At 38.1% G+C, this 26,325-nt stretch overlaps 1 protein-coding gene across 1 annotated transcript in view; it reads right to left on the bottom strand.

The window, feature by feature from the left end:
- Positions 1-638: 638 nt before the first annotated feature.
- Positions 639-26,325, bottom strand: part of MTARC2 (mitochondrial amidoxime reducing component 2) — a 41,062-nt gene continuing 15,375 nt past the window's right edge. Inside the window, exons 2-8 of the mRNA XM_074222714.1 lie at positions 20,860-21,033; positions 19,793-19,955; positions 18,986-19,126; positions 9,014-9,075; positions 8,853-8,924; positions 7,821-7,987; positions 639-1,056 (exon numbers count right to left, since the gene is read on the bottom strand). Of these exons, the coding sequence (XP_074078815.1) occupies positions 7,861-7,987; positions 8,853-8,924; positions 9,014-9,075; positions 18,986-19,126; positions 19,793-19,955; positions 20,860-21,033 (739 nt within the window). The 3' untranslated portion in view covers positions 639-1,056; positions 7,821-7,860. The remainder of the gene's footprint in view (positions 1,057-7,820; positions 7,988-8,852; positions 8,925-9,013; positions 9,076-18,985; positions 19,127-19,792; positions 19,956-20,859; positions 21,034-26,325) is intronic.

The following is a 26,325-nucleotide window of genomic DNA, read 5'->3' as shown; positions in this document are numbered from 1 at the left end:
CAGAATAATGTACACATCAAGTACAATCTTTTTTCCAAATAGCAGGAAAATAAAAGTAACAAGTGATTTGTGAAATAGAATCTAATAGTGATATAAGTAAAATAGGAAAGAAGCAAGTATCTGAGTCCTCCAATGGGAAATATCAGAAACACTACAGTTCAAAAGACTTACTAATTTTTCCTCAGCTCTTTCCATTCTTTATAACTCAATATTACCAAAGTTAGTGATTTGAGATGTCATTTTTAATTAGCCTATTTAAAAAAAATAAGTTTTATTGATATCTTTCAATTTTTTACATCACCAGAATTTCTTCCCATGTTCCATTTATTTTCTCATCCAAGCAAACCATCCCACATTACAAATAAAATTTTTAAAGGGGAAAAAAGGAAAAAGAAAAAGAAGAAAAAATTAGCAAAACTGATTAACATATCAAAAAAGTCTGAATATATGTGCAATATACTGCACCTGTGGACATCCCACCTCTGCAAAGGAGTTAGGTGCAGGGAAGTTAACTTCTCATTTCTATCTTTTGAGCCACACTTGTTTTTTGTAAATTTTCAACTCTCACCTTTGATTATTTTATGGTTATTCTTTCTGTTTAATTGGATTACATTTTTTACATTTACATTTTACATTAATTCTTTTTTTCATTTCATTGCATCATTGTAGTCACTGTGGGTGTTCTTTTCTTTCTTCTGTTCATTTCACTTTGCACCAGTTCATGTAATCTTCCCTTGTTTCTTTGTTTTCATCATATTCATCATTTCTTACAGCACATTACATTCATGTACCAAAATTTGTTCATCTATTTCCAACCAATGGACATCTACTTTATTTCCAATTCTTTGCTACCAATAGAAAGTTTAGCCTATTATGTTATTCCTTCTTCTCCTGCCCCACCCACTCCCCAGATCTTTTTCTTTTGTCACAGTAACATACATAAGTATCAATAGAGTCAGGGCTTTTCTAGACAAATCTACTAAGGTTTTATCTTATAGTGTCTGCAGAGATGTTGCTGCTGTGTGATTCCCGTCAGTCCCCTTCCAGGATTGTGACCTGAATGAATTATAAAAAGACTGGTTATTTTACTTTCTAGATGACTCAAATATAAAATTCCTAGGACCATACACCCCTTACCCCCCACATCATGTCATTTCAATTGATGAGATTTCTTTTTTGGGGGTGGGGGGGGGAGTAAGGTAGTTTCCTACATGTGTTATCGCATATGTAATTAAATCATGGGATCATAGATTTAGAATTGGAAATCACTTCAAGATCATGTAATCTAACTCTATAATTTTACAGAGAAGAAAACTAAGACACAGATGTAACTTGCCCAAGGTCCCAAAGGTATTGCAAAAATTGTGACTAAGATGGATATTCCAAACATGGGAAATAGCTCAAGTAAAGATAGAAAAGTAGGATATGGAACATCTGTAAGACCAGTTTGGTTGTACCTTGGAGAATGGGAAAGGGACCAATGTGTAATAAGATTGGTAAAGTCAGGTGGGACCTTTAAGTGCCAAACAGAATAGTTTATATTTCATACTAGAGGAAATAGGAACCCACTGGAATTTTATTAAGTATGGAAGTAACATACTTCAACTCATGCTTTAGAAAACTCATTTTAATGCCTTTTGGAGGATGGACTGGATAGATTAAGAAGCTAATTGTCCAGTAAAGAGGTGATGTTGACCTGAAGTAGGGTGATAACTACATGAGAGGAAAGAAGAGGACTTAGGGATGACTTAGAGGTAGAAATAACAAAATTTTTCAATGATTGGATTTGTGGGGTAAGAGTGAGGAACTAAGGATGAATTGGAGGAGTTCAAGTTAAAAGGAATACAATGACCTCTGAATTCTAGATTTTGTCTATTTAAAAGAAAAAGAACGCTTTTGTTGGGTGCCTGCTGTGTGTCAAATCATTTCCAAAATATGAGGGGAATATTACAAAATAAATTTGAGATTCATATGAAGAATAGCTTTTTTCAGTTTAAACCAAATTCCACCCAGATTTCCTTACTGATCAAGTACCTTTCTCCATGTTCCCTGATGCCTCCAACCAACAGCTAGTATTTAGACAACAATATTTCTCAATAATTGAGCTACAAAGGACACCCAAGGTATTTAAAATCTCAAATCCTACTCTTCCATTAACAACAATCTGTAAGAGTTTGGGCAAGTTTCATAGTTTTAGGCAATTTGTCTTTTTCTTCCTGTGACCAAATAACTAGTGAATAGAGCTGTGTTTTTCTGGCCTAATTCAATTTTGTTTAATCATTTACTATGTGCCTCTATCTGAAGGGTTACAAACAAATCCATACTAATTTCGATTAGAGAATAATAATAATCCTATATTCATATCTCTTTGTGCTAATTTAGCATGGATATGACAATAGTCAAGACAGATTAAAAAGGATAATTCAAGAAGCTGCCAGAATAAATGGAAAATAGGATTTGTAAAGTTTATAAAGCTCTTCTTGAAAGTAAGGGATTTACATTATTTTTACATTATTTCCATACTGTACATAATTTAAAATGTACATAAATCCTTTATATTATTGAATTTTACATTATATGAATTTTTACAATGGAGGAAACTGAGGTTCACATGGTTACTTAGTTAAGTGCTAGAGTTGGGACTCAAACCCAAGTATGTCCTAACTTGGGTCTAGCATTCTTTCCATTTTATATTTACTATAACAAGAAGAAAACAACAACACAGTTACATTGTATTACTCTTTCAGGTTTAGTCCTTATAGTGATGCAAGGAATTATGGACATAGGAGATGTTGTGATTAGAAACAAATTTTGTGGAAGGAAAAATACTGTCTGCCTAACTGGGGAGCTCTGTAGTTCCAAGAGCTTCCATTGTTAAAATGACTCCCACCATCCAGATGGAAGTGGTTTTGGATTGTTCACCTTCCTCCAGCTTCTAGTTTCCAGCTACCTGACTTTGGCCACTGATGGGTCAAGTTTGCACTGGCCTGACAGGAAATGACATGTTGGATTTACAGGTCATGCACCTTGGGACAGGAAGGACCAAGACACAGCTTGCCTATTGGAGAATACCTGGAATCAGGTGCTAGACCACTCCCCAAGCACCAGCCTTGTCCAATCTACTACTGAAGTACATTTAAGTCAACTGGAGGATCACACACACACACACACACACACACACACACACACACACACCTTTACCCTTGTCTAGCCTGTCTTCATGGGAGAAGAAACAGTTTTAATCTGCACTCTTTGTAGGCTTCTGTAATAAATCCTGAGCAGTTTTAAAATCCCAGGGCTGTATGTGAATTCATTCACTTTCACCAACTCTCAACCTTATACTTGGCTATACCAATCTGGCAACAATAGCATTTCCTTTACTTTATGGAAGACTTCCTCACTCCTCATGGGATCTACGCCTCTAACTTCAAATCCATCCCACTGCCATTCAAAGGTAAAAATTTCTATTGAAGCAACTTCCCTGTGGACTTATGATAAAGAATGTGATCCATCCCAGAGACAGAGCTGATGGTAACTGAGCACAGACTGAAGGACATTTTATTTTTCTTCAGGTTTTTCTGTGTGGGGAGGAGCTATTATATTTACTTTTACAACAAAACTATTGTAGCAATGTGAAAATAAATATATAGGGCAGCTAGGTGGCACAGTGGATAGAGCACTGGCCTTGGAGTCAGGAGTACCTGGGTTCAAATCCAACCTCAGATATTTAGTAATTACCTAGCTGTGTGGCCTTGGGCAAGCCACTTAAACCCATCTGCCTTGCAAAAAAAAATCTAAAAAAAAAAAAGAAAATAAATTATTGCAAAAAAAGGTACAATTTTCTGCCTCAGGAAAAATTCTCCAATTTCACATTGCTTATAATCAATTATAATCAGACTTAGTTCAGTCATTTTTCAGGCATGTCGGCATGATACTAGACTAGGTAGCCATTTCCTTTCCCAACTCATTTTACATATGAGGAAACTGAGGCAGTTAGTAAATGTCTGAGGCCAGATTTGAACTCAAGATGAGTCTTTCCAACCAGACCTGGTTCAGTTTCCCTCATCTCCACAATCACTACCTAACCACTACTTTCAATTTCTCCTAGGAACTCCACCTCTTTCCCTAGTCCAGTCCTTCCATACAAAGGATCAGACCATATCACATCAAACCCCTTCCCCCAAGTCAGCAAGCACTAATGGCTCCCTGCCACTTCCAAAATCACATGGAAAATCCTCTACTGGGAATCTAAAGCCCTTTACAACCTGGCCCCTTTACAACTTTCTTTTTTATTATACTTTATTCCCTCCTATATATTTTATGATCCAGCAACCCATCAGCCTTGTGGCTTTTCCTCATACACAACAAAAGGCTCTAATCTCTTTTCACAGGCTATTCCCCCCCCCCCAAGCCTGGAAGCCTCTCCCTCCTCATCTCTGTCTGCAGGCTTCTTTGGTTTCCTTGAACTTCCATCCAAAATCCCACATTTTCCAAGTGTGGTGTCAAATTTAAAAAAGAAATAGGACCACTGAACCATAAATATGGTGAATTTTAAAATGTAATGCTATCTATGTTTTATTATATTGTTATTTATTTTGTGAAATATTTCCCTATGATATTTTTAAATGATTCTGTATGGCCCTGGAAGTGTTGTGGGCTCTAGTCTATGGGAAGTCCTTTCTGATTCCTCTTAAAGCTAGTACCTTCTCTCTCTTGATTTCTCCAATGGATCCTGCTTATAGCTTGTTTGTATATGGTTGTTTGTCTGAAGTCTCCACCTTTAAACTCTGAGTTCCTTGAGATTGACACTGCCTTTTGATTATCTTTGCATTTCCAATGCTTAGCAAAGTGCAGAGAGGATTAAATAAATGTCTGTTGACTGACTGACCTATTTCAATAGTCTTTCAATTGATCTCCTGGCATCATCTCTCACCTCACCAGTATATTAACCCCATAGCTGCCAAATAGATTTTCCTAATGCATAGGAATAGCAATGTCATTTCTCTGCTCACAAAACTCCAGTGGCTCCCAATAACTCTAGGATCATACAGAAACTTGTTTGTTTGATTATTTCCCTTCAAACCTGAGTCCAACCTACCTTTCCAGACTTATTACACATTATTTCCTTTCACATACTTTCTAAACAACTAAATTGGCCTTCTTCCTGTGTCTCAGACATATCATTCCCTCTTGTGTCTGCTTTTACACAAGCTTTCTGTTCCTCATGCCTGAGATGCATTTCCTCTACACTTCCACCTTTTAGCATTCTAATTTCTTTCAAAATTCAGCTCAAGTACTACTTTCTCTATGTGAGTCTTTTTCCTAATTCCACCAATAATTAGTGCCTATCTTCTTCCTCCATCCACACCCCCCACCCCGACAAATTACTTTGTATCATATTCATTTTTAATATACTTATTGACTCTTGATCCATTGAAAAATATTTGTTCATGGTTGATTGTCTTTCATAAAACTTTATTATCCCAATTCCTTTCATCCCACTTATCTCTGACCACCCCTTTTCTATCTTTCACTGGCTTTTAATTCCTCTCACAAGTTCTGCTCTTCTTTCTCTATATTTTTGCCCTAGGAGATCTTGCCAGGCTTCAGCCACCATCTTTATGTGGATGATTTCTAGGGGTGTACTGGTAAATGTTTAACAATAGATTCTAAAGGGGGAAAACCAGCAAGCACAGTGCAATTTTAAGTTTAATCTTTATCACTAACTTTTTCTTCATCACTTTAAGTCTCAACAATCAACAGAGTAATAAATCAAGCCCTGATTTGAAGCAGCTGCCAATTTCCAAGGTGTAGAATGCCCATGCTGAAAAATCAGCTCCAAGTTGATAGAGCCTGGGTCCATTACACTCCTAGCATCATTGATTATTAAATATAGACTTTTGTCTTTCTATTGAACATCAGTACCATATTTCCAACTAACTCCTGGACATTTCTACATATAGATTACACTAGTACATCAAACTCAACACTTATAAAGCCAATCCAACCTTTCCTTCAAAAGTTTCTCCTCATGATTTCCTTACTTCCATGAATGATCCTACCATTTTCCTGGTCACTCAAAATTGAAATTCCAACCTTCTCTTTGACCTCCTTTATTTTGTCTCCCACATTTACCATCTGCCAAGTCCTGCTAATCTGTCCTTCACAACCACTCTTGGATCTCTCCCTTATTTTCTATTCCTTTTGCCACCACCCACCACTGATGGCTTCATATCTGAACTAGTAAATACTGCCTCCAAATTATTCCTTTCTAACTTATCTTCAAGACAACTCTGCAAGAATGAAATGTCTCACATCTAGGTGAGTAAACATATGACACAGGACAAATTGTGATGATTATTTACTTTTAAATTCACCTTTTTACCCAGAATACAAGGTGTTATTCCAAACACCCAGTTCTTAGGATCATAAATTTATAAAAGATGGATTTCCCAGATAGTGCTATGTTAACTTAAAAATCAATAAGGGGGGCGGCTAGGTGGTGCAGTGGATAGAGCACTGGCCCTGGAGTCAGGAGTACCTGAGTTCAAATCTGGCCTCAGACACATAATAATTACCTAGCTGTGTGGCCTTGGGCAAGCCACTTAACCCCATTGCCTTGCAAAAAAACTAAAAAAAAAAATCAATAAGAGAATGATGGAGGTAGGAGTATAACACCACCCTGGCAAGAAATGTAAATTATTGTTTAAAAACCTGAGGGAAGAAGCTAAGAAAGATCTTCCTGTGGAACTTGATGAAATGGGAAATAGTCCTCTTTCCTGGAATGATTTTGGTTTTTTGTTTGTTTTTTTTTTTTTTGGGGGGGGGTTGTTTTTGCTAGACAATGGGGTTAAGTGATTTGTCCAAAATCATACAGCTAGGTAATTATTAAGTGTCTGAGGCCAGATTTGAACTCAGGTACTCCTGACTCCAGGGCCAGTGCTCTATCTACTTTGCCACCTAGCCGCCCCATTCTGGAATGATTTTAATGCAGCCTATCTGACAGGAAATTTTTGTTTAAGGACCTACAGAGGTCCTGTTCAACCTAAAGGGTAAAGTTCCTTGGCTGAGAGGAAAGGAAGTATCTCAGCTAAGACTGTTCAGGTAGGTCCCTTATGCAACATAACATGTCATTATAGCCTAGGATCATACATACATGGCTGAAAGATCTCTGGGCTCATCAAAGTTAATCTCTTCATTCTATATATTATGGAAACTGGCTATTAAAGAAGTTGAGACTTGCCCCAGATCACACATAATGATGGAGCCAGAGTTTAAATTGAAGGCCTCTAACTTCCAATCCAGGTCTCTTTTCACTACCCCATCAGTTAAAAAGCAAAGTTCTCTGCCCTTGAGAGGAAAATGTTCAAACTTTAAATTGCATTTTTAAAAATTTTGATGAAATTTAAATTTGGTTCAATAACATGATACAATTGCCTTTGAATTCCTTTATCCCTTTCTTTGACTTTTCTAAAAGATATAGAAAATATGAATAGAGAGCTCTTGAGAAGAAATGACCCACATTATAAAAGGACATTTGAAATGAATTAGAAATATTAACCAATGAACATCATCTCACTGGGGGGAACCAATATAAACTTTTTATAATCTAATGGAAAGTTGAGATGGAAAAGGTTAAAATAGATATTACAGTTGCCAGAATGAAGGAGAGAAAAACATTTCTCCAAGTTCCAATATCATATCAAGGATAGTACACTCTCCAGAGATCTAAGGAAAGGAAAATGGAAAATCCTCCAATGTAAGCCAATGTGATTATTATTTCATGATAATTTTGTGCAGAAAGGAAGCTTTGTATTTACCATGTCAACTATGTGGCACTTGTCATCCCCAGGACTTCCATCAATCAGTCATAAGGTACACAGGATCACCAACTTTTAGGCTTCCAATTTTTTCCACTGAAAAATACATCCCAAAGAGTGGGGATGATTTGTATATATGCTTCTCAGCTGGATCACAGAGGCGATAGCTGAAGGGGACAAAGAAACATCATCAGGCATCATCAGGCATATGGAGAAAATCATATATAAAATAAATATAATGGACCAGGGAGTTGTGCAAACAACTTCTAAAACCTGAAAAGTACAGCAAAGACAAATTTCTGGCACTTCCAAGAGCATACTGTTATTATAAATGAACTTAACAACATTGCATTTTCACCTATGTTGCATTAAAAAAGTTTTTAATTTATTTGCTCTAAATACTCTAAATTAATTTAGTTGTTCAGTCATTTCAGTCATATACAACTATCTGTGACCCCATTTTGAGATTTTCTTGGCAAAGATACTGGAGTGTTTTGCCATTTCTTTCTCTAATTCATTTTAGAGATGAGGAACTCAGGTGACCAGGGTTAAGTGACTTGTCAAGGATCACAGTTTATGACAAAAAGCTGAATTTGAACTCGTCTTCCTAATTACAGTCCCAGTGTTCTGTCCACTGCACCATCAACTATGTGGCACTTGTCATTCCCAGAATTTCCATCTAAGTCTAAGATTCCCTTAGAATTATCACAAATTCATGAGTTTACCAGTGAATCAATCACTGGGGAATCTAGAGCAGAGCAGTCAACCATGAAAACAGAGATAATATTATCAGAAACTTCGGGTGTGATCTGAAGCAGAGCTTGAATCTGGGACTTTAAGGTGAATCAAAAAAATCTAAGATTTGAAGGACTCTAGACCCATTCAGTCCAGGCCCTAATACCTACATGTTTAACCCTCACCTAGTTCTGCCATGATAATGGGAATGATCATATTGATGATAACATATAGTAATATCAAAGATGTTGAATCCTTCCCTTACCCCACCTCACACTCCACCACCATATGATCTACCTTTTCAATGTTTCCAGGGGCTCTTTCCTAGTAATAATCCCAGTGTCTGGGTCCACTGTTGTCATGATACATCTGCAAAACATCCAAGAGAGAGTTAGACAATTGTGCACAATAAGCAATTGGGCAAAGCTTTAAGTACTGAGTTTGCTTATAACTTTTACCTGGGGCAAGCCAAAATCTTGTTCATTTCTACACTCCCAATTAGAATTTCATCCCAGGTATCCTAGGAGAGATAAATTAAGTTTTCTTATGAATAAAGGCATAATCATATTTTGTAACAAGTTTGTTAGTTGGTAGCAACTGTAGCTGGTTGTAAAGAACTATCCTCCTCCCTTTAAAAAAGTGCCATTTAAAAAACCAGGAATCTGGGAAGTTTGGGGGGTGGTGTAGTCTAACAGCTTTGCAGAGAAATTCGATTTTTCTTCATACAGGTTTAACTCTTCATGATTCTTTTTAGAGTTTTCTTGACAAAGATATTGGAGTGGTTTGGCATTTCCTTCTCCAGCCCATTTTAGATATGAGGAAACTGAGGCAAACAGGGTTAAGTGATTCTTCCAGATTACACAGTAATTATCTGAAGCCAAATGTGAAGTTGGATCTACCTGAGTTCAGGCTCAGCTATTCTACCCACTGTGCCACCTAGCTATCCAAGACTACTGTAACCTTCCACTAACTGTGTCTAGGGAATAGACTAGTCACTGGATTTCTTCCTAATCCTTTCCATTTCATTCTATCTCCTCCCATCTGGGGAGATCCAGATATCAAGACTTCAGGTTCAGGGTTCTGAGATGCACATTCTTTTTTTTTTTTGCAAGGCAAATGGGATTAAGTGGTTTGCCCAAGGCCACACGGCTAGGTATTTATTAAGTGTTTGAGACCGGATTTGAACCCAGGTACTCCTGACTCCAGGGCCGGTGCTTTAACCACTGCGCCACCTAGCCACCCTTGAGATGCACATTCTTAAAGGGAAGTTTTAAGGGAGTTCAATTCTCAGGGTTACCATTACAGAACTTTAGAACCTAGAAGGTCATCCAATCAAATCCTTACCTAAACAGCAATCCTTTCTAAGACATGCTTGAAGACTTCCAGAAGGAAGTCTGCCTCCAATTATAATGTGGTTGTTCCTTATGTCAAAAATAAATCTGCATCTCTACAATGCCTGTAGGAACATTTTGAATCATATAGGCTTCTGTAATTAGGTCTGAAAACTTGGCCATCATTCATAGCACTATTTCTAGAGGGAAATTCACTCTATGGGAAAGAAACTGAATTATAAACAAAGTTTTGCAAACAAAATCCATTTTGAAGTTGGGAACTGGCTGAGAAATAAATATTTCCAAATCATTTTCTGATGTTGCACTCATTTTAAGCAAGTCAATTCCATGAGACATGATGACAAGATAATTTGGGCAAACATGCAGGAGCAGCTTTGCTTCATTATAAAAGCTGCATGCTATCCACATGTTAGATCTCAGAACATCAATTTGTTGAAACAGTTCACCACAGGAGGGCAATGCAGTCACAATAAATACAAATTTGGCCACCTTTCTAAAAGTCGGAACACAGATCACCCTCAATTCAATGCCTTTCTAAGTAATGCAGATCTCAACAATTTGAAGTCACAAATTTATGCTAATTCCAAATTCTAGTTGTGAATTTAAAGTCACAGAGTCTAGAACTTTAATGAAAAGTTTCTCACAGCCATGATTTGATAACAAATAATTTTTATTCACATGCTGTTTGTTTAGCCCTTGCAAATTAGCTTTCTCAGCAGTCTCAAATGCCAGGCTTACAGTTTCTTCCTAAACAGAAAAATTATTTAACATTTGAAAATAAATTCATCTTTTATACTGAAATAAGGGTATATGTTTAGGAATAGTGAACTGGTTCCAGATTTTTGGGGGCAAAAGATTTATATAAAGGGGAGAAATACAAGGCAATTTGAATATATTACCTTATTTGGGCTTTACAATAACCCTACTACTGTTATCCCCATTTTACAACTGAGAAAACTAAGACAGAGAGAGTTTAAGTGGCTTGTCCAGATTATACAGTCAGAGCATTTGAGAAGGGATTCAAGCCTAGGTTTTTCTGAAGCAGTTAGGTGGCAAAATAGAGCACCACCCTGGAGTCAGGAGGACATAAGTTCAAATTCAGCCTCAGATGCTTAATAATTACCTAGTTGTGTGACCTTGGGCAAGTCAAAGCCTTGTAAAAAAACAAAAAACAAATGTTAGTTTTTCTTACTCTAAACCCCACCACTTGATCTTTTCACTACATTACCTTGTCACTCTTTGTGGCTGCAAAGTATTTCCCTCCCTTTATTATAGAAATAGTCTATGAGTTTGAAATATTAACTACTCTGTCAGATTCTGTAGATGTTTTCCTTTCTTTTTTAAACTTCTGTTGCAAGAACTGACTCTAAATGAAAGAGAAGAGATATTTCAGAAATGAATATGAAGTAGAAACAAAAGAAAAGAATATGATTTTTGGAAATATTAATCTTGGAATCTTTTATTAATTGTTAATTATTAATCTTGGATATACTACCAATTACTGTGTATGTGTTTTAAATAAAATCAAGTTTTTAATATATGGTAGCCAGTTTGCAAAACAAAAAAGAATAAAATGAAATAAAATGCAGGTCATTGAAAGGGCATTATACATGATGGATCTAAATAATCTGTAGCATATTACCAAAGGAGGACTATACACAAGAAACAGCCTAAAATATATCATCAAAGAAGTAAATAACCAAGACATGTAGGAAGACTTGGAGGATGACCAGTGGACAACACATGTGAACCAAGTATCAAAAAAAATTAAAAGATCTAGAGAAATTTCTATCAGCAAGTTCTGTGCCTGTAAAGTATCTATAGAAATACATCAAGTGTCTATAGAAAAGTCCACTGAAAGTTAAGAGAAGACTGCAGAAGAGATGGTGACTGAGCTGAACCAGATATTGAGATTTTTCATTCATCAATTAGAGGCAACTTGGTTTAATGGAGGTAGAGCTAGTGTCTAAGTCCTTTTGCCTCATTTTTTTACCTTGCTTAAAATCACTAAATGGGTTTTGCCTCACACAAACTGAGACCCGAGAATGACCTTAGCTTAAAAGTCAATGTCTCCCATTGGCTCTTGAGGATAGAGTGAGGCTGATGACTTTGCACAGCCCAGCTTCGTTTAAATCCAATAAACTTGCAAGTCAAGACATCACCCTCCTGAAATCATTGATCCTTTTCAAGAACAAAGGACAGCAATAATCTTTATCTTGTAGTAGTTGCCCCTGTGGGGACCCAAGGTCAGTTCCAACTGGACAATCTTCTTTCCTTTCTTGCCTCCTCCTCTACCCTTGTCCACATGGAGAATTATATTCTAACACATGGGTACTCTGCCCAAAACTTTGCAAGATAATCTTGGCAGCTAGATTTTATTTTCTCTTCCCCACTTATTAACTTATCCCTATCATTTAAAAAGAAAAGAAAACTGGGACCATTAACTCTTTTGTCCCTTATAGTCTCATTTCTGATTTCTCGAAAGAACACTGGAAAACAAGTTTGGATAAAGCCCATTAGGATTCAAATGGAACTACCAGACTGTCTTTAAATCCAATCACTTGGGCTCTTGCTGAATCCAAGTCTCTGATAGGTCATTATTTGGGTTTTGATGACTCAGAGTTAGTGTAAATAGGAATCATTTCTCTTCTGGTCAGGAACATTGAGGGCCTACCCCTCACAAATTGACTTTCTCCTTTTTGGTAGGGAAATAGCCATTTTTTGCCACATCTCTCACCTAGTCTTAAGTCACTGAATGAATGTTGCCTCAGACAATTTTAAAAAGTCAAGGTCTCTTACTGCATGTGGGGCCATCTCCAGTTGGACTGAGATGACTGGAGACTAATGACTTTGCACAGTCCTGCTTGGACTTAAGTCCAATTCACTTGCAAGTCAAGACATTATCCTCTGGATGTCATTTGTCTTCTTTGAGAACATAAGTCAGAAAGAAAAAGTCAGAAAGATCTGTATTCAGATTTTGCCTCTGAAACCTATTGACCATAAGACCTTGGTCTAGTCCCTAAATCTTTGCCATGCTCAGTAATTCTTAGTCTAAAAGTGTAATGGTATCAATTTGCATTAGTAATGGGAATTTCCTCATCCAGGCATTCCTCATATCTAGGAAGGCACAGGTCTAAGTGCCTGAGGCTAATCAATTCTGCACAAAGTGAAAGCTGGTCTCTCTCCTAAAAGGAGAAATGGTTCCTGAGCTCCCTCAGCATCACAGGTCGTTTGATGCTTTCCAGCTTACACATATAGCTACCCCAAGAATGGCTGTGGCAGCCAGGCGTTTGTAGGGTGTGGGAAGAACTGGACAGCAAACCAATTCTGTTCTAGTCCTAGAATTTGCCATAAATTACTTGCAGACAGATTATCTGCTACAGCAAGGTGTACGGAGCATGTTCAGCCAATGATCATTTTTGCCAAGAGAACATGAAGTTAAATTCATCTCTGCTGGCCTCAGTATCCCCAAGACTTTTAAATCCAGCTCCCAGAGAAGCATCCCTCCCTCCCCAGGAGAGACCCCCACACACACCCTACCCTTAGGGACTTTGGAGAAGCAAAGCACCTCAGGAGCCAACCTGGGGGGGGGGGGGGGAGGATTTCCTATGGAACATTTCTTTGCTCGGGTCACTGTTTTGCAGACTGGGAGCTGCAGAGAGGCGTGGGTGCTGGCGCAGAGCCCCTTTCTTGCCAGGCTGGCGGGGCCCGCTCCTCGCACAGCCATCGGTCGGCGCTGTCTTCCAGCAGGGCAGCTCGTCCGCACCGAACCACAGGGCAATCTCCCTGGGGGGGGGGGGGGGCGCTTTCCACCCAGTCGCTGCCGTGAATGACATTTTTGCCAACTTCAACACAACAATCTCCTCGGATGGGGCCCGGAGAAGAGTCCGTGGGGTCTGTGGCTCCTCTGAGGGCCCGAGAGGAGCGCCCCACGTCCAGCCCCTGCCGAAGCAGGGCAAGCGCCGGCCCGAGCTCCCCAGGCAGCTATAGAAGGGCCGGGCGCCAAGCGGAGCAGGGCTCCCTCAGGGTTGTTCCTAGGCATGCACCAGCTTCAGCCCCGCCGGCTTGCAGGCCAGGAAGGTCGGCTCCTTCAGCCCGGTCCAGCGGCGGAGAGGACGGGTTGGGCGAACGGGACCCGCGTTGGGGCTGCCCCAGCTCCAGCCGCGACCTAGCCCTCGGCCTAGCCCGCTCCCTCTGCGCCGCCCCCAAGAACATTTATTAAGCTTTGATTACATGCCACGTTTTTCTGGGCACACAAAATAAGAACTGAGGGCACTTGCAGCCCTCAAGGAGCCCACCGTCTCACGAGAGAGACAAGGATGCAGAGAACCGTGGGCTTGGGAAACAGGGAAATCAGTTGAACTGCTAAGTCTTCCTTCTTCCTTTATCCCTCTGTTACATACTAGGCCAAGGCCTGACCTTCAATGTAATCTAGCTTGCATTCTCTTTTGGTAAAGGGCAGGAAGGCTGGAAACATCTGAGACCACCCACACCAGAACCTGAGACCCTGAGACCCCTCCCCAAAAGTCATCTCCAATGTGGTCACTCCCGGGTCACCACCTCTTCCCATGGACCCTGAGGGGAAATTTACAGAGATTTCAGGAGGGGCTGGGTCTCTCTTCCTTTCCAGACTTCAGCTGAGTCTGGCAGCTGGTCTGCCAAGATTAATTAGCACCCCCCCTTTCTTTCCCTGTCTCCAGCCAAACAATCACAGTAAATTTTTATGCTATAAATAAATGCTACCTATTTATTTAAAGCAAGTTTTTGTAACAGCAGTTCTTTTGTAATGTGAATAATGATTCCCTTTTACTTCTACCAGATTAATTTATCTTTTTTCATTTGTTTAAACTTCTTTTTTTTTCTCCTGGGTATCCTAATATGCTGTAAACCAGGTATACTCATATGCTAAAAACCACTGAATACAACAGTCTAGGAAAAATTAAATGTGAGCACCATTCACAGAAAAATCATTACTTCGCATTGCCTTTCCTATGCTAATTCACTAAGTCGCAGAATTCTGCTTTTTTATTCACTTGACCTCTTAAATACTGATATGCGTTAGCATTTCCCAATATTATTTAACAGGCTCACCAGGGAATGGTAGGTGTTATGGTTGAGCAATGGCATCAGGTGGCAAAGTTAATACCACCTTTAACTACTGTCCCTCTTGGGAGGATACATTCACATTAGCAATATTAATCCAGGATAGGATTTTTTTTTCATTTTAAATGGCTACATATTTCACTTTACTATAGGAAAAGGATAAAATGTTTCATAATTTAAAGGGCATAAGGGTTACTTTAAACTTATCCTATTATGGAAAGCATAACTAAAGTTACAATATGAATATTGATAGAAGTTAAAACTCACCTATAATTAAAAAACAAACAAACAACTATCATGTATCCGAGATACCTAAAAAGTGATATTTAATCCGGGTTAATAAATCTATAGCTTTTTCTTGTTTTGTCAAATCACTAGAATATGCAACTACTTCTCGTGGGAAATATAAAAATGTCCTGGATTCCCCTAAACCATGAGTATTTTGTAGAGCTATTGTTTTATAGCAGAATTTTATAAATCCTAACTACCAAGTATTTAACTGTGTAAAATAGTTATCTATAATGCTTAAATACAATTGAGACATAAATTTTTTTTGATGAGACATTTGGGGTTAAAGTGACTTTCCCAGGGTCATATATAGTAAGTGTCAAATGTCTATGACCAAATTTGAACTCAAGTCCTCCTGACTTCAGGATCAGTACAGTTGCCCCTATTTTTTTTAAAATAAATTTGTTGTTGAATGTGTTGTTTCAGTCACATCCAACTCTTCATCATCCCATTTGGGGTTAGGATGTACTTAGATTTCTTTCTTCATTGTACAGAATAAGTATGCAATCCTCATTCCTGCCTCTAAGAATAGTGAACTAGGCACCACTCTCACCTTTAGCAATCTTCCTCTATCAGTCAATTGTCCCAATATATATGACGACAACTCCACAGCCCAGACTTAAGCATTACTCACCATCTTATGGTATCAAGGGGAGAAGAAAAGCCAACTACTACTGCAGTCACTGACTGTGCAATCATCCAATTAACACAATCTGAATGATTTTAGCATCTAGAAGCACAACTTTCTATTCACTTCACCATCTAGCTGCCCTGGAGTCAGGAGGGCATGAATTCAAATCCTGCCTCAGACTCTTACTAATTACCCAGCAGTGTGACTTTGGGCAAGCCACTTAACCCCATTGCCTTACCAAAAAAAAAAATTAAATTAGGTCAGAACTGCTTTCAAGTGGGTTCCTGCAAAATCCAAGAAGTAGACAAAGCAGAGAAAAGTGGTTCCATCTACATATCACTAGAGAGATCAGATTACCAACAAAATTCTTCCAAAACTGTGGGCACATACTCCCCCAAAATACTTGCTTATTATTGATCCTTAAAAGCAAAGTTGAGGACTTGGATGAGAAAAAAATCTGATGATTGTTGTTACCCGTCCAGAGGAGATGCATTCTGGGAAGATGGCAAAGCAGGTCAGAATTTCCAGGCTTTCCAGATTTCCTCCACAAACCATCCTCCCCTTCCCCCACCCCATTTCTTTAGAATTCAGACTATATAACCTAGTATGCCTTAATACTGCTTATTTGTAGCAATTTGATTACTTTCTTGCTTTATCAGCTATAGTAGTCTGACTATCTCAGTGGGGGTCAACAAAGTCTTAGAGATAGCAATGAAATGCTATCAGTCAGGAATTTCTTTGTGAAGGAGATGGCCTATTTTGTCATGGTAATAGAGGAAGAGGTGGTAGAGTTGGAGGTAGAGAATCAGTGTAAGAGAACTTAGGAGTGTTTGGCTGCCTGCCCAGCCCCTGTTGCCTGACTTGGACCAAAAGGACCATAAAGACCATCAATTCTTAACCTGGGATCTTTGATTAGAGTTGGATCCTTCATTTTAGATGAGGAAAAAAAACTCAACTTTATTTCAGTAGAATAGATTTCCTTCTTAATCCTATGTCTTACGCATCAAAAAAAAGATAATTCTGAGAAAAGACCCATTGGCTTCATCAGAGTGCCAAAGGGAATCCATGACACAATAAAGTTTAAGAATCACTTACCTAAATATACTTTTAAGTAAGATGATAAATCTAAAAGGAAGTCAGAACAATCTGCCTCTTTGCTGAGATGAACCCAGGAATATTTCATTTCTAAAGAGAGAACTTTTCAGAACACAATGGGCTGATGAATGGAGGGTTCCTATGGAAATTGGTCTTTAGTCACTCCAACAAGAATAAAACTGGAAGGGAGCTTAGAGATCAAGTGATCCAGGCACCTCATTTTACTAATGAGAAAACTGAAATCCAAACAACAAAATGACTGATTCAATATCATGCAATGATTTAGTGACAAAACCTAGACTAGATTTCAGGTTTACAAACTTTCAACCAACTCAATTTAATTCAAAGAATTGATTTAAGGATGTTTGTAGTATAGTCCATCACCAAATGGAAAAGCTATGTGAAGTCAGGGATTGTGTCTTATCTAAACTTTAAAACTTCCCAGTGTGTAGCCCAGGGATAAATGACTATTGAATGGATCAATGCACAGTGAGCATTCAAATGACATTATTAAGAGTTTTTCAATTGTGTAAGGTGGGAGAATATACGAGGAAAAAAAAAGCATAGCCCCTGCTCCCTAGGAGTTTGGTCAGGGTTAGGGACTGGACCTGTAACTTCATTGATACAGGGAATTTCCAGGTAAAGAAACTCCTTCCACAAAGCAACACAATATCTTCTCTGCAACTTACAGATTTAGAGAGTTGCTAAGAAGTTAAAGTTAAATGACTTGCCCAAGCTAGGAAATTTCAGAGGAAAGACTTGAATTGATATCTTCCTGGCTTCAAGGCTGAATCTCTATCTACTACACCATACCTGGGGAAACAAAATAAATATTCATGAAAAAACTGTATGGCAGAGGTTTTGTTCCTGGGAGGAAGAGAAGAAAGGAATTGGATAAAGGTCACCTACTTTTTTTCTCTTCCCTTCCCAGCACAGCTAGGAATGATTTACTAGGAGCAGAGGTTGGAATTTTCTGACCATAACTCAGAAAACAATTAACTGAGATAATCTGAACTTATAAATACAACAGATAAGTCAATTCAAATGGACAGACTTTAATTCCTAAGGTCTTTTTATAGCTGGCTGGAATATGAGCTCTTCAGAGCTTAGATTCTCATACCTGCCACCATAGCTCATCAAAGGAGCCAAATAAACCCAGTGAAGAGCAGTAGTGGGGAGCTCATCAGAAAGACATCCAGTCAGGAGAGCAACTAGATGCCTAACAGAGAGCAAAGTGATGACATCATCAGAGGGCATCTAGATAGTCATTCAGGGTCAAGGTCAACATTGCCACTGGACACACATATTCCTGGTCACATGGACTCTTTACCTGTATGACCCTCTGTACATGTTCCTTATCACATGCTCCTTGAATGTGCCCCCTCTCTCACTGGTGGGCTGGTAACAAGAATTTACCCCTATGTGGTTGGAGGAGGATGTAAAATGTTTCTTGCTATTTATTTTGCTAGATTATCTAATTAAACGTATTTTGCTTTATATTCTATCTGATTGACCTAGTAAAAAAAACAATAACAACACATCAGAAGGGGTTTGCAGGCTCTGGTTTTGAATTACTTTAAAACTGGAGAATCCAGGCTCAGGGGCGGGGGGGAGAAGATGTGGTCTTCATATGAAAGGGACCTTGAGTGCTACACAACTAAAGAAGAAATTACAAGACAATTTAAGCAAAAAGAGAAATGTATACGTTTGTATGATTGTGTCTGTCTGTGTCTGTGTGTGAAGGGGGATAGTTGTATGATTAAAAATGTCTCTCCCTTTATAAGTAACTCTTCCAGGCACCTAAATCAAGATTATTAACTCAACTTGAGAGCCTTTCTTTTTAGGTTTTTTATACTGCTTAAGATAAAGGATGATACTTAATATTTTTACCTGTTTAATATTTAACTTCAAAATATGAGACAACTCCAGGAGAGATGTAATAAATGAAGGTAACAGCTTACCTCTTCAAAAGCACTGCAACCAGTCACCACAATATTTGGTCTAAATTGTTCCATTTTTATTTTCTTCTCAAGTCTGGTATTAAGATCAATCAGGGAAGCTTCTGAGAGCATCATGATGGGACTGCAGTCAGGATAAGCCACCTGTTATAGAAATATATTACAATGACATTGGGGGAGCCTTGGGGTAATCCTTTATTTCAGTTTCACCCAGGGTTTGGGGTGGGACATTCTGAGGGGCTTCATTAGCAAAGAACTAGTGAGAAGAAACAGTTCATTGCAGAGAAGTGGATGATCAAAGAGGAAAATGTAGTCACTATTTTGTCAGCTTAACTTTGCTGAAAGTTTTTTTTTAATCTCAACTGAACTACTTTTGTGTATGTCCAGTCTACACAATTTGATGCTTATATAGCATGTATCTGTAAAGGGGCAATGACCATCTCTGCTCAAATTTCAAAATGCTAGAGGAAATACCATCTTGGAGTTCTGTCTGAGCTATAGGACAGAATCAATATTTCTGTGGATATGGTTAGGGGCATAGAAGAGGTGGGAAAGCATGAGAAAAAGTAAGCAAGAAAATAAAATGTAGTATAGAAATAAATTTCAGTCCCTTCATCACTAAATAATTTTGTGCCCAAAGTGCTCTAGCTCTTCTTTGCCTGGATGCAGTTGTTTTCTTTCTTAGGCCTAATTAAGTCAAGGAATAGACCCAGAAGAAAAGAAAAATTGACTCCTTTCTCTATCATTTCCCCTCCCAAAAGCTGTTAGAAGAGGGAAAGAATAGGAAAAAACCACAAGGTCTCACCTCACCTGGTAATTCTGAATAAAGGGTTCAAAAATTTCTTTTGACTTTCTTCCCATCATGTGGGTCTCAAACTGAACCAGTCGAAATGTTTCTGTTTTTAAGAAGCTGGTAATCCACTGAGCTACTTCATCTCCACAGTCTCTACCCTGAATGTCAACACCAAATATCCTGAGGGAGGTTTACAAGAGAAAACAGAAAGTACAGGGAGTCAGTGCTCAGAATGATTGCCACCATGATTTCCATTTAAAAAGACAGTCTAGTTTCCCTTCTACTATGAACAGTCTGACCAAACCTGTCAGAGGCTTACCCAGCCCCTTCCAGTGTAGCCTGTGTAGCCTATGTCCTTTGCAATTTGTGGTTGAGCCCAGGAACTTCAGGGTTATTTTATACAGTGATTTGGGATCATGAGCCTCCCTGGTCAGAGAATTATCTTCTCTGTTGCCCAGACAAAATTCCCCAGAACAAAAATCTTGAAATTACATTTGATAACTTTTTTATTCTTCAACTCACCAGGGTATGGGGGGGGGGGGGGGCGGAATTCCATTGCTCATTCTTGTACCAGGTTCAGAGATAGGATGAACTCAGTCTTAACCAGGGCAAGAAGAAAAAAATAGCTTGCAGCTATAAGTTTCTTATCCTAGAAGGAATGTATCCAAAAGCCCCTTATACTAACCTGCTTCTGTTTTTTGATATTTCTTAGAACAGACTCCAGAGTCAGCATTCTTTACAATTATTATGCTGCCTCCTAATGGAAAGCACTAGGTAGGGACAATTCTCCTGGAACATGTGCCAAAGTCTACAATTCAGACTCTTGCCCTAAAAGTTATATTTCTCCACTTATTCTTTATCCCCCCCCCCTTTTTCCAGTTGTAGATAAACTTGTATTATTTAAATCCTTTATTAGTATTAAATAATATGGCTTTTTTTTGGGGGGGGGGCGGATGAATCCTAGCACTGAAATAAAGCTTTGAGAAATCATAAAAAAAAGGAAATCCAGTTCTTATATCCCAGTAAGTAAAGAGTGGAACCTTCCTCCTCCCTCGCACACCCCCACCTCACAGAGGCAGAGTACCTGCAATTCCGAATAGGATTGGTAGAGGGTAATTTTTTAGGTACAACCAGTTCATTCATATCCGGAGCACTGAGGGTCATCTGGTCATTGGCCCACGTTATGGAGACCAGCACCAGGCGAGGCTCCTGCCTTGCAGTAACCATGTGACCATCTTCCTTAATCACCAGCCAAAACCTACCGAGACAGATAAAAGTTTTCATCCCATTAAGATTGGTTCTCTGATCCCCTTCTCTTTCCATCTACAACTACTGGAAGTGGCAGCAGCGACAAAATGCTATGAGGTCCAACAATGGTTTCTAGAGATTGACAATTCCCTTGTAACCTCTTTGATCTGGATGTGGAGCCAAGAAAATTTGAATTTAAATCCCACCTTTGACATAGTTATGTGATCTTGAGAAAGTCATTTAATCTCTCATCTGTAAAATGATGAGCTCCAAGGTCTTTTCCTGCCCTAAATCTATGATCCTATGTTATAGAGAGGTGGACCAAGCATTGGAGTTTGAGGCAGAAATAGATCTGAGTTCAAATCCTGCCTCAACTCCTTCCTAGTTTTATGTCTCTGAACAAGTCATTTAACAAGTCATTTCCCCTTAGCCTCAGTTTCCTCATCTCTGAAAGAGGAATGAAAATATAGCTCTTAGCTCACAAGGTTGTGTGAGTATCAAATGAGAAAAGATATATAAAGTGCTTCACAAATCTTAAGGTGCTACCTAGGAAGCTATGAAATTGCTAGCTATTATTATTAGTTATGAGAGATATGTTCCCATAGTCTAGGAAATTCATCAATTTTTTGTCAAGAGAGGAAAAAAACAACTTATGGGTCAGGATCTGTTATTTCAGAAGTATTCAAAAACTCATATAAAAAATTTCCTCTCACAATGGGTCAGTAGCTTTTCTGTAATATAGCATTAAAGTGTTTCCTACAGCATTGGGAAATGATTTTCCCAGGATCCTATGGTCTGTATCATTTGGGTACCTGAACCCAGGTCCAACCAGGTCAGTTCTCTCCCTCTCTCTGTAAGATAGTTTATTTAATGAGCTTGGCAGAACATCATTCATTAGAAACCCTACCCCCCCACTCCAAACTCCTAGTTCTAAAGAAGAGTTGGGGGGCAGCAGCGGATAGGGTAGTGGCCTGGAGTCAGAAGGACCTGAGTTCAAATGCAGCCTCAGACACTTAATTGCCTAACTGTGTGACCTTGGCAAGTCACTTAACCCCAATGCCTTAACTAAATTAAAAAAAAAGAGAGGGGAAAGAGAAAGGTTCTTCTAGAATCCTTTGGCCTGGAATGAGATGGGATCATTCCAGATTACCCAGTATTACTGCCACATAAAATGAATGATCCAAGGCTTCTGTAATCAAGAGTCTTAAATACAGCCTCTGGGGTGAAATTATGAAGAAGTGAGAAGCACACTATATCTGGAGTCAATGGTACATGGATTCAAATGTTGGACCCTCTCCCTTACTACTTGCATGACCTTGAACTAGATAGCCTCTAAGATCTCTTAAATCTGTGATTCAAAATGTGTCCTCAACATGAATCATTCATATACTTATTCAGTATCCTGAAATCCTTCATTAACAATCCTGTTTAATAAGCAAAGTTTTACCAGCACAAGATTGATAAGAGAGTTGTACTAAAACTCCCAAACTCATGCTCTGGACAGAACAAAGCATACAAAGGCAGGTTAATGGGGGATTCTGTGTGTGTGTGTGTGTGTGTGTGTGTGTGTGTGTGTGTGTGTGTGTGTTTTACAAAATAATGAACAGGAAAAAATACCATCCACATCCACAGACAGAACTATGGAATCTGAATTGTGACACACCAAAGCATTCTATTTTCCCTTTAAAAAAAATTTTTCCCACCATCTGAACCAAATATTAAATTATTTATCTGAGAAAAAAAATAAAATAAAATAAAATTTTTTCCCTTTCTCGTGGTTTTCTTCCTTTTGTTCTGATTCTTCTTTCACAACATGACTAATACAGAAATACATTTAACATAATTATACTTGTATAACCTATTCTTAGTAGATTACTTGGGGAGGGGAGGAGAGGAAGGAAGGAAGGGAGGAAAAATGTAGAACTCAAAATCTTACAAAAAAATTAATGATCAACTTTACATGAAATTGGAAAAAAATACAAAAAAAAATAAAAACAAAGGCAACCATCAAGTGAAAGTCCTCATCTTCTTGAAAGTAGGTGCTTGCCAAGTTTTTGTCTTTGTTCTCTTTCTCTTTCTCTCTCACCACTCTTTCCCTTGGTGATCTATTTCATGTTCAGAGTTTCATTTACCATTTCTTGCAGATGATTTCTACATTTTCTATAGTCTTGATCTCTCTCTTCTAAGCTCCAGACTCATCTGTTTCCTTTGGTGGCAATTACCAAAGTACAGACTCTCATCTCCTCACACCTGGACTAATGCAATAGCAGTTGGTTGCACTGCATATGCAAGTTTCTCTCCACTCCTATATATATCTTCCATTCCGCCTTCAAAGTGATTTTCACAAAGCACAGCTTCAACCATGTCATTCTATTCCCCGTTCAATAGACTCCATTGGCTTTCCATCGTCTCCAAGATAAAATCTTGCTTGATGTTCAAAATCTTTCATAACCTAGGGACCCCTTACAAACACACACACACATACATACACACACAAACACAATTCCAGCCTTCCTATACCTTACACCACCCCACATAATCTTTGATCCAATGACAATGACATCCTTGCTGTTACTCAAACAAGATATTCTTTGTCCTAATTCTAGGCATTTTCACTGGCTATTCCTATTCCTGGAATTGTCTCCTTTGTTATCTCTACCTCCTGGCTTCCTTGACTTCCCTCAAGTTCAAGGTAAAATTCCATCTCTATAGGAAGCCTTAACCAATTAATTCTAGTGCCTTTCCTCTGCTGATTATCCTTCTATCTATCTTGTACAGAGCTTGTTTGTACATCATCTTCTCCAACTCCCCAAATAGATTGTGAGCTCCTCAGGGGTAAGAATTGTTTAGTGTTTTAAATCCCAATGCTCAGGACAATGACTGAAATGCAGCAGGCAATTAATAAATATTTATTGACTGATTACCAGACATTTTCTCCACTTTATTCCCTGATCACCTCAAACTCAATATTTCTGAAACTAAGCTCATTTCTTTCCCTCAACATGCTCCTTCTTCTGACTTCATTATATGTAAAATTAAAACAATTCTGAAGTGCCACCTCTTTCCTATCCGACTGGCTAATGTAACAGAAAAGGAAAACGATAAATGTTGGAGGGGATATGGGAAAACTAGAACACTAATGTACTGTTGATGGAATTGTGAGCTGATACTATTATGGAGAGCAATTTGGAACCCTTTGATCCAGCAAAACCACTGCTAGGTCTGTATCCCAAAGAGATCACAAAAAAGATAAAAGCACCCACATGTATAAGATCTTCATAGCAATACTTTTTGTGGTGACAAAGAATTGGAAATTGAGGGGGATGTCATCAATTGGGGAACGGCTGAATAAGCTGTAGAATATGAATATAATAGAATATTATTGCTCTATAAGAGATGATGAGGAGGCAGATTTTGGGAAAGTCTGAGAAGACTTACATGAACTGATGCTGAGCAAAATGAGCAGACCAGGAAAACATTATACATCTTAACAGCAACTCTGTGCAATGATCAACTAAGATGGTCTTAGCTCTTCTCAGTACAGTGATCAAAGACAATTCTAAAAGAGCTGCAATGGAAAATGCCATCCACATCCAGTGAAAAAACTATGAAATCTCAATGCTTTGTTGTTTTTTACCTTCTTGTGACTTTTTCCTTTTTGTTCTGATTCTTCTTTCACAGCATGACCAATATGGAAATATGGGTAACATGATTTACATGTTTGACCTATATCAGCTTGCTATCCTAGAGTGGGAAGGAAAGAATGGGAGGGAGAAAACTTGGCAAAAAAAAATGAATGTTGAAAAATTATCTCTAAATATAATTAGAAAATGAGAGAAAGGAAGGAAGGAAGGAAAGAAGGAAAAGAGAAAGAAAACAAACAAATAAATAAATAACACCATAAACCCCATCTTCCATATTTATAGCCTTAGAATTGTCTTTCATTCTTCTTTGTTCCTTTCCTCTCATTACTAGGTAGCTATCAAGTCTTATTGAATACATTTGTACAGTTCTAGAGTCTGTCCCTTCTTCTCTGTTATTTATTATTACTAGATCCTTATTTCTATATGCCTGGACTAGAGAAATAGTTGCCTTAAAGTTCTTTCAATCCCCGTCCTTTCTAACTCTAAAACCAAATAATATTTCTTACACACAAAAATGACCATGTAATTCTTCTATTCAAAATCTTCAGTGGCTCCATATTTTCTATCAAATAAAGTTCAAACTCCTCTACCTAATTGGAAAGTTTTCCAACTCAGAGAATTATGAGACCTGAGATGTTCCATAACATTCTTTAACTCTATCTTTCCAATATTATCATCAGTTATTGCTCTCCACACTATCTTGAGTGAAACAAGAAAGCTATCTTCCCCACAAATATACACTGTCTTTTAACAACTATTATGGTGATGATAGTGATAACTAGCATTTAGAGTACTTTAAGACTTGCAGAACATTTAAGAAATATGCAGTCACTTTATCCTCATCACAATCCTAATATGTAGGTTCTATTATGATACCATTCTACAATTGAGAAAATTAAGGCAGATACAGGTTATAAGTGATTTGCCCAGGATTAAACAGCTATTAAGTGTTTAACGATAGATTTGAACTCAAGTCTTTCTGACTCCATGTCCAATGCTCTATCCATTGTACCACATTGCTCTTCTTATTCATTTGTTCAGGATGTCAATAGTAAGAACTGACTTTTATATAGCACTTTACGTGTTCTATCTCATTTGCTCCTCCAAATAACTTTATGAAATAAGAACAACACACCAGATATTGATGGCTGGGAACTACAAAAAGGAATCAACACACTAATTGGCTATGATCTAGTTTCAGAACTTAAAATGCTTTGAGGATATGAGGACAGTTAGATGATTTTGCTGGCAGTGTTCACTTTCCAAAAGTTATAAAGGACAAAGTAGAGCACTTAAGGAAATCTATTTATATATTATCCAAGAAATTAGGTTAACTTTAGATGAAATAAGGATCTCTACTCCAAAGGAATTTGGATCTAAACAAATCATGAATTCTTGGGAATGGGTTTTCTAAGGACTGATTGGTAATCCAACTTGGTTATATACTTTTACCTGGAGATACTGATGCTATTTCACCTGAAGATACTGATGCTATATAAGTTCCAGTATGTATAACATTTATTTGGACTTTAATAAAAAGGAAACAGTTTGACCTCATTTAAAAAAAAAAACCAAGCCCCAGATCTCACCTACAAGATCATTGTTCTTTCAACTTTTTAGTGGAGTGTCCTTTTTTCCCTCTCATCTTTAATACCCAA

Source organism: Macrotis lagotis, chromosome 2 (assembly GCF_037893015.1).
Source record: "Macrotis lagotis isolate mMagLag1 chromosome 2, bilby.v1.9.chrom.fasta, whole genome shotgun sequence".
NCBI classification, from domain to species: domain Eukaryota; kingdom Metazoa; phylum Chordata; class Mammalia; order Peramelemorphia; family Peramelidae; genus Macrotis; species Macrotis lagotis.
Note: the sequence above shows the minus strand (reverse complement) of the source record. Positions and strands in the feature narration are given on the sequence as shown.